The sequence below is a fragment of the Gymnoscopelus microlampas genome (assembly GCF_963454915.1).
Source record: "Gymnoscopelus microlampas genome assembly, chromosome: 2".
Lineage (NCBI taxonomy): Eukaryota > Metazoa > Chordata > Actinopteri > Myctophiformes > Myctophidae > Gymnoscopelus > Gymnoscopelus microlampas.
In genome coordinates this window covers 23176857-23193482 of record NC_139939.1, presented here as the reverse complement: position 1 = coordinate 23193482, position 16626 = coordinate 23176857, and the positions used below count along the sequence as shown (strand labels likewise).

The window sequence follows — 16626 nt, the reverse complement described above, 5'->3', positions numbered from 1 at the left end:
ATCCAAACAAACCCATATACATAATGAGTGTCTCCAAGGAAAAGAGGTAGAGGGATAGCAGAGCAAGATTTCACAATAATGGAAATCAAATACAAACACATGAATTCAAAAGATGTTGTCCTTTCAACTTAATGTTGCATAGTCCTTTCATTTTCAAGGGAAGAGGAGAGGAGGAAGTGTGAATGCAGCCATATTTGACTAGGTGTCGCTTAATTTGACTAGGTGTCGCTTAAACATACATTGAAGTGGGAAATGGGGGGGGGGGGGGGCGGGGAGGGAAGGAGGGGGTGACACACAGCCCAAGGAACAAGGTATGGAGAGACAGGAGAGAACTCTAGACATCCCTGTATGCTGCAAGGTCTCTCTCTGCGCTTCATGTCGCCAAAGATATCTCGCTCAGGAACCCAGAGGAGGATTGACAGGGTTTTTCAAGTGTCTCATGAAATGAGGAACAAATGAAAGGGAAGTATTGCCAATGGCAGGGGTAAACGCAGAGGAAGGGGTCTACACAATTCCATATTTCGCCAGGTCGCTGAGCTCCATGTCACCGAAGGCTTCCCATGGGCAGACCACTGTGATGTCTGTGCCAAGACCCTCCATGCCAGGGATGTCATCCCCGAATCTGATTGGATCAAAAGAGGCATCATGAGTAGAAGTAAGCTACAATGAGATGCATAAACCAGAGTTTTCGCTGAGCTCATTGTAAAGTAGTACTCTAAATCCTTACCCCTTCTGGCCAGGCTTGGGGGCCTTGCTCTTGAAGGTGCGGGTGGTCCTCGCCTTGAACTTGGGGGGTGCCTTCTTGTCAGCGGGAGCTGCAACATCTGCCATTTTGCTTCCTGACAAAGAAAGAGAAGAAGGTAAGCTACCAGAGCGTACTGCCACCCTAAAGTCAGCCTGCTTTTGCCATTGCGCCAGCCAGCAAGGCATACATTGCAAAATTTGTTTTGTTTTATCTCATAATTTGCCACACCTTATTAAAATTATATTGAAAGATTCCTGCTTGTTAGATTTGAACATATGTCTAAGTGCTTGTACTTCTCTCTTCCACTCCATAATTAAGCTCAACTAAAGAGAAGAGTTACATGACTGACTGGTACGACTAATGAGCATTGCGCCTGTCACAGACATGGGCAGAGCAAGTTCTGTCAGGGAACACAGTGCAGTTGTTGGTGGCCTACCATTGGACCACGTCAGCTCCACATAGTCATCCACTCACACTCATTTCATTCTCGGACCGCTCTATTTAAGCTGGAAGGTTGCACTTCTCAGTCTGCTTGCTTTTGCTGCACACACACTGTTGCTGCTGCTGTGTTGCTGTTCATTGCTGTTGCTAAAATTGCTGCTCACCCTCCACCACCACCACCCCATGCTACCACCTGTTGTTTTGGAACTGCTGTTTATGTACGGGGGATTCTGAGTCCCTGCTGGGAAATGCGCTTTATCAGAGTACCTAAAAGCAGATCCAAATTCATCGCCAACCATAATAAATATATTGCTCATTTTATATTCAATAAATATATCTTATCCTATCATGAGTTGTCTTTATCCATTTATGTGTTGTCCTGACAGAAGTGTCTAATCTGATCCCTCGTCTGACAAACCAAGTATACATTTCACTCTCACTTTCACAAAGACACAGGAAAAGCTTTTGCTGCTTTCTATTCTATACAGCTTCGTATGATGACTGTTTTACACAAACAAAAATTAAACTTAATCATGAATTATTTTCATTGAAAACTCTCTGCAGGACCACACAGTAGATTCCACCTCTGCTGTGATAGAGATCACTGCTGTGATTAAACTCTCTGACAGATCTCAAGTATCAAATAAATAAAGTCAAGCAGGCTAAACATAATTTTTATCTCACCTGATTTGCAGTAGTGATACTGTAGATGATTCTGGTTGGTGTCTCTCTCGAGTTGCTTACTTGCTTTCTTCTCTCTGTCAAACTGTCGGCCCCTTTATACTCATCGTGCTAATCCCTTCAGATGTTCACTGATGCCGTTACATCATCTCATGTCACGTCCCACTCTATCTTTGGTTTCAGCTTTTCAGTTTCACCACGAATAGACTTGAGATATACAAATATTTTTTTGGTTACTTTCTTAGGTCTGGGTGGCTTGTTTTTTTACCATTGTTTTTCTTTGTCATCTGCAAATAATAAGGTACTATCAATCATGTAAAAGGAAACAACACATAACAACAATTATAAGCCAAGTGCAAAATACTGGAGAAAACAGCAGAACACTGCACAAATAAAGAATGAAGCAAAATGTTGCATCCTGGTAATCAAAGAGATGACCATTTGCAAATCCATCAAATTGACAACATACAGTGTGTTACCATATTTGCCCCACATTTACCTTATCACTCATCAAAATAACACATTTGAGTAGCCCAACATATTTCACTTGCTTGTATGACCACAATAGAAAGAAACAATACAAATTTCAATCAATCAATTAAAGTTTTGCATTCGAAGTTTTTATTTTAAATTATTTATTTCATTATTTGAAATGGACATCATACATGGACAGCATACAATCATGAATTGATCTTTTCACTGTCTTAGACAATGCAAGGTTTATTTTGTTTCCTTCTCCCTTGTCTAGACTTCAGGCCTTGTAAAAAGGTTTGCCCTTATTTCTTCTTGTATAGTTAGTTGCCAGAAACACATATTTGTGTTGTACAGTTAAAGTCAGTTATGAAAGAGGACTGCGTTAATTGTCCTTGAGGGAATTAGTAACTCAGTGATTACTTAAGAACAACCCACTGTTCCTTTCTATTTCAATCCCTCAGTTCATCCATGAGATTACGTAAGGACAACACTGCAACAATATTTACATATTTAAAAATAATCTCTGTACTAAATGTTATTTGGTATAAAATATAAATAACACATTTTGACTTGAATTTTAAATTGAAGTTTGAATTTCCAGAAACAAAAAAAGAAGATGTTTGTTTAACCAAGGGTCTAAGGAGAACTATAACAGTAATCAACTGATATAGTTATTTTACTGGTTAATGCCTAGGAAGAGTGGAATACTTATTTTTAACAAATCCAAGAAGATACTCATCATTTATGTAAAGCGGAAATCTAAAAAACAGATGCATGTAAAATGTTCCTGTGTAATAGTAAAAATAGGAAAGTCTCTACTGTATAATTCAAGATATGTATACACTACTGAAGTACTGAATTTCCATGATTTGACAGCAGTTAAAGTTAAAATAGTTTAATATTACAACTGGTTTAGATGGAAAACCTGCATCAGCCCTTAGATGTTACCAGTAACATTTTGTTATGCACACAGATATGTATATCTGACTGTATATATACATGCATATGTATGTTTGATGTATTGATTTAATACACTGATGAACACTGTAGCTTATATTTGACCTGCTGTATATTTTAGATGACTTAAATATCTCAGTACTCTACTTGTGCTTTGTACTGTATACAGTATACAGTATACCTTATACATTTTATGTATATTTCTCAACTCTATTATTTACTTTATTATTTATTGTTTATTTTGATTGAGCATCGCAACTGCAGTTGTTGGAAGCTTGCACAAAATGATTTCACACACTCCTTTATACTTTCTAAAACTTTGTGACATACTAGCATCATGTCCAGGGGCTGGACTTGCACATCAAGCTGCTTCATGCTAGGGAAACAGGAGACAGGCCTATGAAACACATGGCGTGGGAAATGTGGGATTACCATGACTACTTATTTTAACCTGTGATGTGACAATAAATTTGAACCTTGAAAAGTCACCACAGAGCCAGCTAATATAACACAGTTACCACAAAAATGTAATAGACTAAAATCCATCAAGATGTTTGAAAAGGGTTGACAATATAATAGCTATTTCTTTTGTACAGTTCAGGCAAAATCAAATTGTTTATCTGTCCAAGCGCTCTTGTTTCATATTGAAAGATTGTGTTATGTAAGGTAGCCAACAGCCCCTCCTAACAGAATGTCTCTTCTGTTTTATCCTTAAAATTAGGCTGCTTTAAGTACAGTTGTCAGTCTTCACCTTTTGATCCCCGACTTATTACTTAATCTGGAGGCCAGAGGGAGCGTGTGAATGATTATGTCACGATGAGCGTGTCAGAGGGATTAGCAAGAGGAGTATAAAGGGGGGCAGTTGGACAGAGAAGAAAGACACAAGCAAGCAAGCCTGAGACCAACCACAAGAATCTATTGCTACTGCAAGTACAGGTAAGTTGAAACTACAACTACAACCCAGGTTGGAGTTTTGGCTGATTAATTAGCTAATTAATTACTTGCTTTGTCAAAGGATGTTAAATATTGAGTTTCAGCAAGAAGGACATCTGCTGCAAAGCATTTGCAAAGGATGGCTTTATATTCAAAAGCAACTGGTTCTGGCTTCAGTAACCTAATATGAAATAATGGGTGTTTCAATAACAATATTATGATATCATTGAAACAATATAATTTCATTGCTAATGTGTTTCATTATGAGTTATACCACCATGTGAGATTAAGTTAATCTAATTGATCATCTTAATTGTTCAGTGATTTCAGTGAGTGACTGAGTGAGTTCAGTCAGACATGTCAAGATTTAGCAGGTATTTTTGTCATTTACTGACACAAAATCATACCGCTTTAAATATAAAAGTTTGTATATGGTATGCTGAGGAGAGTGTGCATTAGAATGTTTTCATGATCTCTGTCTTGTTTAATTTGTCTATTTTCAACACATGAAACATGTTCATTTTCATTTTCATGTGTCATTTAATTGAAAGGGAATACTTGCAAACATCAGAGCCTTATCAATATATAATTGCACAGTCATGATGTAGGCTAACACTTTCTATGAGCCCTTACGTATCTATAATCCAGTATAACCAACTAGGTTGCAATAACATATCTGCTTATACTTGATAGATGATGGATACTTAAGTGCTGACATCTTAGGCTTATCCATAGGACAGTGTATGTACTGTGGGATAAACTGGTAGTTGCAATAGGAGTTATTTAGGGATTATGTTGTTAGTGGTTGACGTCAAGGCAGAAACTCAGAAGGTACAAATATACATACAGTATAGAGCTAGGCTCACAGACAGGCCTTAAATTAAAGCCTTATGTTTGTTTGCTCAGGGTAGCCACATATTCTGGATCAATAGCTACAGTATGAGTAAAATCAAAGTGAATTTCTGTTAAGACCTCAGTCAACAGTTTACCAGAGCTCTCCTGTTAGATAAAAGTTGCAGTCAAGGGAGGTCAAAGGGGATAAGATTAGAAGCTGATTGAAAACGAACTGTTCAGTGAAAACTCTTCGACATGAGCTAAACTAAGAAATTAGGTGCAATGGTTACAAGATGTACCCTCTGCCAAGACTAATCTTTAAAGCCAAGGTGCAAAAATAGACAGAGATTAGGCTAATTTTACACAGAGGGAGCCGAATTGGAGCCGTTTGTATAACAGGTGCTTATGGAGTTATATGACATTAGTCATTAATTTCAACTAATCTGAAGAGATTATTTCTGTGGTACTGGGCGAGTAAACAACTTAAGGTTGGGTGGTTGGATAAACATAAATACAAGATAAATACAAGAAGAAGAAAAAAATACAAGAAAAAAGGAAATACTAAATTGTATGTTTTTTGTCTTTCTTCCCTATAGCAACTGAAACGAAATGGCAGACGTTGCAGCTCCCGCCGACAAGAAGGCACCCCCCAAGTTCAAGGCGAGGACCACCCGCACCTTCAAGAGCAAGGCCCCCAAGCCTGGCCAGAAGGGGTAAGCTTACAGTAGCACTTTATTTTGAGCTCAGCAAAAACTCTCATTTATACAGTGTGTCTCATCGTTGCTTGCTTATTCTCATGAGGCCTCTCCTATCCTATCAGATTCGGGGATGATATCCCTGGCATGGAGGGTCTTGGCACAGACATCACAGTGGTCTGCCCATGGGAAGCTTTCGGTGACATGGAGCTCAGCGACCTGGCGAAATATGGAATTGTTTAGGATCCCTCCATCCTCTCTACTACTGCTACCTCCCTGCATTCGTCTTCCATAAACCCCCAGTCCTCCTCCCCGTCCCCTCCAGTGCTGGACACAAAAACTCTGAAGGTGGTTACATGACACCATATTACACAAGGCACTGTTTTGGTGCACACATGGATGTTGGGACACAATCGACCCCCATTTGCATTCAATGCCATCCAGAAAATGTAAAGCTGCTTATTTTTCTTTCTATATTTTTGACCATGTATGAGTGTGTGTTATCGTGTTATATCACAATGACTGTTTCGTTTCCCTCTCCTGCCTTTTCCTTGTCCCACCCCCACCCTACAAATTTATTTTTATGACCTGTGAATGTTGAATGAAATTTGATCAGTCTGAGCCAATAAATGTTCCTATATTTTCTAAAGAAACATGGTTGAGGTCTTCTTTCCTGATTATATAAAATGCAAACTTACACGTTATTGGATATTTTTGATTTTGATAAAATAGATTAAGTAATTTCCATATAGGCTACATGACACTGAAATCACTGGGTTCTAAAACAGACTATTAAACTAAAGAAACATTAACATAGACTACTACATAGATTACCCAAATGACAACAAACTCAACGCATTGTCACAACAAAACATTTTATATAAAAGATTTTATATGGACATTCAATAACAAAATAACATAATGGCAGTCAAGGGATATAGACATGACAGAGGGGAAGATTAGTCATTGGGTTCCATAGCGACTATGAAGAACAACCACATTGCTAATATAATACAATGACGAGAACTGTGACAGGAAACTACCCCATGGTCTTTGAGGTGGCCATTTGCTGTCAGCAGGCCCTTTTACTAAACAGCACTGTGCTCTTCATAATTATAGCTAGCATTAGCATGATGAAATAGCTAGCTGCCTATCATTCTCTGGGGTTCAGTGGTAAAGAAAATGCAACTGGGTGCTGCTCAAAAGTCAAATCTGAAAGACACAAGATCATGCAAAACAAATTTCAAACTACAAGTATCACTCATGCTGGTTGTCCATGCCTTCAATGGCTCAAGAGTCCATCTTTGTATATTTTGTGTAGCACTTCTCAAGTTGGGAACCGGAACGTGGAGACAAATTGCTTCTTTGGCTAGAGTTACTTTTTTTTTCATGTTTCAGATCACATTCAACTGTAATACACAAATAGTAAAGAGTCAAAGTAACTAGTTTAACAAACCCTAGCAGCACATTTACTTAAAGAAAAATACCTCTTTAACTGTCTTTGAAGTGGTAAACACGCAAAAATGAGAGTAAATCAGAAAATTGAGAAAACACATTATAATTGATTCTTGGTACTCATACCACGCTGAAATATTAACCATCGTAGGAGTTATAACACTTTCAGAAGTTGTAAATCTGCTTCAAAATGAGGCTACCTTCCAAAAAACCTGGAGTGACCACTGTCTGAGCCAACAGAATGCACTATTGAAATGTAAGGAGTCATAATAAAAAAACGAAAAAAAATAAAAAGTAACTGGCTTCAGCCCTTGAGAAGTGCCACAGGTCTGTGCTCATTCATGCTGAAGGGCTCAGTCAACTGTAAACTTGGAATATGAATAAAATGATAAGGACCAATGTATCCATCCATTTGTGCATACATTATGTTGATAATTCAACCTCAATGCCAGCCATCCTCAATACCATCGACCAAAAACGAAACCAAAACAAGTGGGGGAGAAAAAGTCTCTGGATTGACAGATTTTTTGGCTGAGGAAAAAAAGTAGTGTAGTGTCACACATGCATTTCATGTTTTCTTCCCGTTTAACTACTAAGGTGTCCCCTCTGCCCAAGAACATTAATCAAAATAAAAAAGTAATTCTTGATGAATGAAACCTTATTATTAGAAGGAACAACTCTTACAGTTAGAAAAATAGAACATGAAACTTAAAGGGGAAAAAAAACAGCAATAGGATCATCAGGGATCTTGATAATAACCACAATAACAAAGATAATATACTTATACACAAGCAGAAAAATGTGCTTTCTACAAATCTTTGGAACCAAAAACAAAACAAAAGGCAAAAACAACCACATTCGGAAATAGAGTATAAGGATATAGAAATATGCACAATAGTATCATATTTTGCATTTAAATATTTTCTACTGACTCATATTGATGGAATCTCTTGTTCAGTACTTGCTGACAGCATGTCAACTATAATAATCAACTATTTTTGTTTTTCAGGAAGACTCATTTTAATGTTTTACTTGCTCTATAAAAGATGGAGCAGGTGGGTTAATCCAAACAATAAATCTCTAAATTAAATAACTCAAGGAACAGCAAAGAATACTTAAACCCAAACGGTCATGGTAATGATCTGGTAATGGTGCTGGTATGACTGTCTAAGCCTAACATCAGCTAAGCAATGAAACACTAGTAATATTCTGTAGTGTTTGTAACGTGTGACGTGCTCTGTGGCGATTACACATGGGGTACAGTCTTGTACATGGAAATTAGAATGGAGAAGACATGATAATATAGTAATGGTCATGGCGATGTATTAATCATATTCACATGGTGGCCATGTGATTATGGCCCATGAATGATGCAGAGGGCCTATTGTAGCATGATATCCCCAAGACCTACTCCCCAGGCAACATAATTGAAATGTTGGTGTACTAAGAGACCCACAACAGCAAAGTGAATGCTGCATACTTGAGTCAATAATCATAGTAATAATAACAATAACTGTGGCATAACAATTTGGTAACTTTTCGACTCTAAACTAATTATCTTTGCATATTGTAACAATTTAATTTTAAAGGTTCACCATTCCCACAAAGAAAACTTGAGGTAAGGAACAGCTCTAATATCCTTTCCTTCTTCAGTCTTCTGCAGAGATTTATACAGCTATAAATCATCACACCACCTTTTCAAGACACTTTTTAGCCTTTGTCTCCCTATGTCAGAGCATTACAAGAATGGAATTCCTGTCATCATCAACCGCCCAAAGGGGAATTGTAAAATCCACCGGTGAACATTTGAGCATTTTAAAAGTCTGTGACTTGCCATTCTGATTTCTTTCAAATGCTGTAGGCTGCTCCTTTGATGTGGTCTCTCGCTCTTTCTTTCCTTCTCAAGTTTTGTTGAGAGAAATGCCAAAATTATTTCTCCGTTACTTGACCTCCATTTTTTTAATGTCCTGTTTGTGCGGTCCACACATAACTTGGCTCACTCTTTTACACGGGTGATGGCTGTTTTAGTGTCTGTGGTCCATGCACCAGTTACAGCTACTGGAAGAACATCTGGGCTCCATCCCGTGTCTTGTGCTGCCGAGTGTTGAGGGAATAACGAGGGCGGGGGGGACTATAATACAGCCGTGCAATAGATTTAAGTCATTTTAATTTTTTTGTTTTTTTATATGTTGAGCCCATCTGTAAGTCTTTAAAACAGCATTCCTTTATTTTGTAGTAGTGTATGTAAGAAAAAGTAGGACTGCAGTAGGGTGGGATCTGAAATATCTTGATTGCAGTAGACTCCATAACCCATAAACAGGGTGTAGTCCACCTCCAGGACAACAGAGGGGGCTCTTTCAGAGTATTTCAATGGAAGTGAGAGGAACTCCTGGAAAGGTAATGTCTTTAGTAGGGGGCAAATCTACTGTAGCCCCCCCTGTACAGTGTGGCCTAGAAATGAAAGAAAAAGACAAGCATTAAATACATACTGTATATAAATAATAATTGCATGCTCATCACATTTAAGCCCATTATGTAGGTTGGAGTGCAGTCATACCATGGCTCCAACACCGTAGGCAGCAGCTGTAGCTGGGTTTAGTGCGGCGTGGTAGGGGTCTGTCGTGTACACCCGTCCATAGCTAGGGGAAAAATAGGCACAATGAAAAACATCAAGCAAAAAATTCAACAAGATCTTAATCATAAAATGTTTCCATTAATATGATTGGTATTTGAAGATTTTTATGCCATCCAATATCACTTCAAACTTTGTCGATAACCTTACGGTGTACCAAGTAGTTCATTTAGCTGAGAGTAAGGTGTAACCAACTTTGACTCAATTATTTAGGCAAGTTCAGTAACATTTTAATGATTTGCAGAAAACATAAACAAAACGTGAAATCTAAAGATTTAGCCATTAACCGGAAAACGGTCCATGTTTATGAAGCTGTGAACAGACAATGACATTTGTTAATGCCGCTAAACAGTAAAACCCTGAGTGCTCAGTATCACAATGAATGATTTTAAAGAAAATCATTATAAATACCTAGACTTTTTCTCTTTTTACATACATTTTTTATTTATTTATTATTATAATTCAAATCTTAGTGTTCTGCCAATTATTTGGGGGCCCACTTGCAATATCCTCACCCCCCGGCACACAGGTCGGGAATCGCCGCTTTAACCCATTAAGACCGGGAACGCATCGGTGTCATTTTACATTTCTTTGGCAATTCAAAAATAGCAGATATATAAGCTCATAACACGGCACCGGGTGCAGCGCTATGAACTTGTAGATCTGCTATTTTTGAAAAATCGTGATAATTTGTACAAAATCTTTGAATATATATATATATTTAAAGCAAACATTTGTAACTCAAATCTTTGCTTCTGGGGGTCCCTGGAACAAAATATTTCAATATTAAAAAAAAACTGATTTAGAAAACATTTATAGAATTGGCGTCAGGTCTTAATGGGTTAAATGAAGAGAGTGGATTTTGCTGTGCAGAGCATTGTGAACGGCTTCCAAGGCGTTCTCACTCACCTGTCACTGTAAGCTGCTGCCGCGGCGGCCGCTGCTGCTTGGGGAGTCGCTACAGCAGTCGGCTGGGCGTAACGATAAGCTGCATAGCCACCCTGAAGCACGAGAGAATGAAAGAGGAGAGTGAATGACGGTGGTAGATTGGAGGACATGGCAGAAAGAAAATAGTAAAATTCTTATTAGTGATGTCTATCGTGTCACTATAAACACAGAATAGCGGTTAATCTAAAGGGTTATCACAGTGAGAGAGAGAGAAGAAACTGCTGAGAAAAGAGCTAGAGATTAAAAAGCAGACTCTGCAACATTTGGCTAATCTGGTGCATTATGGCAGTGGTTCTCAACCAGTGGTCCGGGGACCACCAGTGGTCCTTGAGGAGGTTCCAGGTGGTCCCCAGCTAAATGATGGAGTTGGTAACCAAATGGCCCCTTATAGATATTTAACTCTTGAGAGTAATAGTTCAATTATTGTTAGACATCGGCATTACTTAATTTACAAGAAGTCTACACACAATTAGAGGATGTAGAAGAATTGTTATTTTGATCAACGTTTAGCCTGTTATCTCTCCTATGGTACCAACATTAATACAGCATGGAATTGTGGACAAAATCTTATCCAACAATAACAAAATATTCAAAGTTTTGGGTCTGAGAGGCTAAATCTTATCAAACGGTATGTGGTCCATGGCTCAAATGCCGAATAAATAATGGACCTCGTTATGAAAAAGGTTGAAAACCACTGCATTATGGCATTCACAAGGCTGTAGCTCAGGCTCTGTGTCGAGCTCTCCCTCCATGATTCATCTGAAATCGTTTATTTTTGCTTGCATATAACACACAGTAAAATCTGTACAAAGATGTTACTGTGCGTGCATGCGTAAAGTGTAATACAAGTAGCATACTGAATTGTGTTTACTTTTTTCTTTTACATGAAGGAAGAGCAGTGACCCTCACCACCCCCCACCCTTCTGACAACATAAACACACAGGAGAAGAGGGGAAGGCATGGCAAGGTGATTGTGTCATTATTTACGTGGCTGATGAACCGACAAACACAAAAACTACAGTTGTGAGGAAGAAGAAAGTCAGCCAATCTGAATAAAGGAAAACACACTCACACCCAGCAATCACTGAACAGCATGCATTCCCAAACGCAGAATATATAGAATATAACGCCGACCATTCCTAGATGCATAAATGCATGCACGCACGCACACACACGCCACTGCATTCTACCATACAGGATCAGTCATGATCAATCCAGGCATTCAGGAACAAACTCTTGCTGCTATGGGAGGAGGGGGGAGGGAAGGGCAGAGAAAGGACTGAAAGAGTACTTAAAGAAATGTGAAGGTAATTATAAGATATACTAGAAGGGGAGCTATAAAGAAAGTTGATATAAAATAACATAAGGATGTAAGAAGAGAAGAGAAACATAAAAGGGGGGATTTACAGGAAGGAGGGAGGATGGGGAGGAGGAAGGCTTGTAAGTACAGTATGCCAGCATGCCGACATTGATTCAGTTAGCATGCCACAGGTGAACCAGGTAGGGAGATTCCGAGAAGGGGTCTGAATCAACTACTGTTGAGTGGATGAATGACCTTGTACTGTCTTAAATTACTTTATTATTGTATTCGATCTAAGTCTTACTGCTCAGTTTTCAGTGAACATATCAAGTGTGAAAGAACTTATGTCATACTGGTAGTGGCATCATTTTGCTAGAAGCATTTTGAGTCACAGTATACAGTATGCAAGGCTTGACGTCAGAAATAGCCTCAACAAAAATAAACTAAGTGGGGTGACCGCCACGTCCTGGTGTGAGAAATGTTAATATGGCCTGCTTTTTCAGCACGTTTCTCCAAATTGTCCCAGTTTTGGAGACTTCCATCATTGTTCAGTGTCATGGATTTAGAAGGAACATTTCCAATGTCTTCTTTATCCATGACATTGAAATCTGAGAATACGGTGTGAGGAAGAGTGTGCAAAATCTTGTCGCCTTAATACTACAAACTATGAGCAACTTAAGCTGTACTTTATACTTTCAATGTTTTCCAAAATAGCGAAAATAGCTGATCTGCAAGCTCACAACACGTTGCAATGCGAAGCGTTGTGGAGCTTGTAGATTCACTGACTATTTTCACCACTTTAGAATTTACTAAAACATTTGTTTGAAAAGCTTCGGCTATAATGACATGCCCAAAATAGGGACACAGTTTAAAGTGGTGACTTGGATACTCACTAAATGTATATACTATAATCCATACTATATTGGGTGCACAAACATGGATTAAACTTTAAAAAAAAATCTAAATCGAGAGCTAGACTTCATCCATCTCATTAAACAGTAAACACTTTTACAGTAAATAATATACATGTGTCTATCTAAACTGCTATATTATCAAATTGAATTTCCATGGCGTTTTTTCTTCTTTCAGCCAAATTGAAACTTAACCCCCCCCCCCCTTCCGCAACTCCACCAATATCAGATACCAGTGAGTTAGTAGATAAAGGACAGAGGGAAAAAAGGCATTTCAATCTCAGATGGTCAATAATGTCTAGTGGCACACAGTCATCGGAGACGAGGAGGAAGATGTAGCACACTGGCTCTCACACATGGTGAGTCAACCCTACCTGGGGCAATCTGCCACTAATGTCCTGAAACACTAGTCTACAGAGAGAACAGAAACAGCTATTGTCAACCCAGTCTCACACTCTTCAGTGAACCCCCCCCCCCCCCCCCCCCCCACACACACACACACACACACACACACACACACACACACACATAATCACGTTGGTGCACACCCACAAATACATGGAGACAAAACCATAGAGCAGTCGATTCAGCAATGCAAAGAAACTTTGAAGTGTGTACAATAGACATGAGGTGGGGTATTTCTTATTTCCAAATAGGTCAGGTCCTCTATGTGTGGGATAGTGTGAAGCTTTTTCTCAAGGTCGTGTACGTTCACAGTAAAAACCATTTGGTTCCATGTTGTACACAATCAGAGTTACAAAATGGATTAACAGAGGATGTTACTGTGTTTTAGAGATTAACAATGGGGCTTAATAATTAAGAAAAGCGCTCTAATAATTAACATTTATTCATGAATAACACCCACAGTTCTACTCAAACTCTATGGGTTTGTTGATCCATGCCGTCTCACACTTGAGTACTTGCAGACCAAAGGGGAGACGGAGGGAATGAGTGAGAGTGTGGGGGACAGAGAGAGAGAGAGAGAAAGTATACTTACATAGAGTTCAGCAGCACCATAAAAGCCCTCCTGATAGGCCATCATACTGAGTGGGAGAAGACGAAGAGGAGTAGGAGGAAGGAACAAAAAGGGGGTGGTGGTGGTGGAATGTAGTAGAGGAAGGGGGGGGGGGGGGGGAAATGGAGGGATGCGCCACCGTGTGGCCATTGAGGGAAGAACAGAGTGAGGAGGGGTGGGAAAACGGTGCCAAAAAGGTTGTGAAGAAAAAAGAGAAAGGCAGGTGAGATTATTACACACCGTGCAACATGCAAGACTAAATACCACTTCTTTGTTTAGGAAAACACTTGGGGTCTTACTTAAGTCAATAAATCCAGACCTATTTTTTGTTAAAATAGGTGTTAAATAACTAGTATATTCCTTATATATATATATAACATATAGTAATATAGCACTGATTACCATCGGAATATAGAGATATTTAACAATTATCTTAACCAAAAACACTATAGTATAGACTTTTTTTGTATAACTGGAACACTGCAAAATTTAAGCTGATAAATTATCTTGGGGTTCTCTCTCCTGATCGGATCAAATTGGTATCACAAACTGAAAATGTATTTTCTGTTGACTAAAGGGATACTTTCCTGTGTACTAAAGAAAAATAGCGAATCAGAATATAGAGCTTTAACGTTTCACTTACACCCCCTTAAACTAGCACTCAATTTGTTGTCAGCCACACCTTGATACAATTCATGTTGAATGGTTTTCCGTTTTTGCAGTACAAGGAAATGGTATTTCAATTCAGCATACAATCAATGGCATTAATTCAAATAATGTTTGTAATATTAAAACACGCACCATGCACAATTCTACAATCCTAGTCTGAAGTAAGTGAAGACATGCATTTAAGAAGGACGTCTGAATGCATAAGATATGCTTCTGAGTTTGCTTGTGTGCGTATGTATGTGTGTCACTAATTTCCAAGTTAAAGTGTGTGTGTGCGCCTGTGTGTGTACTTACCCAGGGTAGGTGGGGATGGCGGGTTGGGGTACAGCTGCCCTTACAGCACTGTACACTGGCCGTCCACGACCGCGGAGGTGAGCTCCCCGAAAGGTCGCAGCATTGGAGGCAGCAGCAGCTGCTGCTGCTGGGTATGAAAACCCTGGGACTACACCAGAGATAGCGGGAGAGAGAACAGAAAGCAGTGAAGTTAGAGCACTTAATACAAAAAACGATATTATATATCGTTGCTGTCGGGCAGAAACCGCTTATCTCCATATTTTTCATAAATGAACTACAGATTTATCATACTAGAGTCACACAAAATAATCAAAAATAGCAGATCTGCAAGCTAGAAACGCAGCTCAAAGCGACGTTTTTTGAGCTTGTAGATCTGCTATTTTTTTATTTGAATCCTGAAACGTTTTCCACCCGACAGAGATAAACAGTGTATATACTTACATTTATGCATGTACAATATAAAACTAAATATCATGTGTATTTTTACCTGTGTAGAGCTCAGGACTGTACATGGCTCCCATTGCTCCCATGGCTCCAACCATGGGACTCAGCTTCCATCCAGCTTAAGCAAAAAGACATAAAACTCCCAACATTAATTACCAAGATAAAATGACAATCACAGCAATATCATGGTTGGTAAGTATCATTCTTTTTCCAGTTTGAAGTTATTTGTTTGTTCATCTAAACTGATCTCTAGCATTTATTAATATTTGCACTTCAATGCAAGGCAAACTTGAGTGTGTGTTTCTGTGGGTGTGCGCTTCATTCTAAGTGCATATGAACAAAGCTTCACAGTAAGTAAGATCCTGTTAATTTATCCCTTTGTAACCCTGAGTGTACAAATTGAACCAAATTGACCCCTTGTACAATCTCAGACCCAAGTTAAAAGAGGATTTTACTGTGTATGAACAATGATTTTAAGAACTTTATTCCATACATAGAGCATTCCCGTATGGTAGAGTTGCGAGCCCCTCTCCGTTGGAGAACGGGGTGGTCATCTTCTTGTTGGTCATCACTCTGGCTGTCGCATTGTTGACCTGGGCACCAGAACAAAACAAACAGTCAAGCGCAAATTCAATTCCTATCGAAGCGAACAAGGATGCAGGCAGGGATATAATCAATAAGTAAATAAAGGCCTGTGTTTTATGCTTTCTACATGCTGACTGTGTGAAACATAACAGACACATCGTGCTTATTAAAGGTTTTCCTTTTTAAATCAAATCTACGGTACATGAGATGTGTCATTTGTCTTCATTTTTAGAGGTTAACCACACGAACCCTAGTGTCGCTATTTTGGGCATGTCATAATAGACGAACATTCTGAGAAATGGCCGATCTATAAGGTCACAACACGTCGCGACACGCAGTGATTTTGTAGATCAGCTAGTTTCAGCGAAGACATCTGGTGTAGAGGGACGAAAAAAAACGAAGGGGGCCAAAGAATAGACCCCCAGGGGACCCCGGTCGACAAATTATACGGGTTTGAGTGGTTAAATATGTTGATGAGAAGAAAATGGTGCTGAAGACGCATGCACTTCTTTAGAGGGAAAAAATACATTGAAAACAAGGATCCTGTGAGTAAATCAGGCAGTTTTGCACACATATAACAACAATTGACGTACGGAACAAAAAACTAAACAAA

General features: G+C 38.9%; 2 protein-coding genes across 4 annotated transcripts in view; one reads left to right on the top strand and one right to left on the bottom strand.

The window, feature by feature from the left end:
* The first annotated feature begins 4185 nt into the window (after positions 1-4185).
* On the top strand, positions 4186-6413 carry LOC311057918 (retinal cone rhodopsin-sensitive cGMP 3',5'-cyclic phosphodiesterase subunit gamma-like). Its single transcript, XM_084075114.1, has 3 exons — positions 4186-4234; positions 5662-5778; positions 5886-6413. The coding sequence occupies exons 2-3, from the start codon at positions 5675-5677 to the stop codon at positions 6001-6003; spliced, it is 222 nt and encodes a 73-aa protein (XP_083931240.1). The 5' UTR covers positions 4186-4234; positions 5662-5674; the 3' UTR covers positions 6004-6413.
* Positions 6414-6632: 219 nt separating this feature from the next.
* Positions 6633-16626, bottom strand: part of rbfox2 (RNA binding fox-1 homolog 2) — a 35634-nt gene continuing 25640 nt past the window's right edge. For all 3 annotated transcript variants that reach the window (XM_084075956.1, XM_084075957.1, XM_084075958.1), the window contains 7 exons: positions 15922-16021; positions 15472-15546; positions 14985-15132; positions 14004-14049; positions 10757-10848; positions 9773-9854; positions 6633-9666 (listed from right to left, as the gene is read on the bottom strand). In XM_084075956.1, coding sequence (XP_083932082.1) covers positions 9622-9666; positions 9773-9854; positions 10757-10848; positions 14004-14049; positions 14985-15132; positions 15472-15546; positions 15922-16021 — 588 coding nt within the window. In that variant the 3' untranslated portion in view covers positions 6633-9621. The remainder of the gene's footprint in view (positions 9667-9772; positions 9855-10756; positions 10849-14003; positions 14050-14984; positions 15133-15471; positions 15547-15921; positions 16022-16626) is intronic.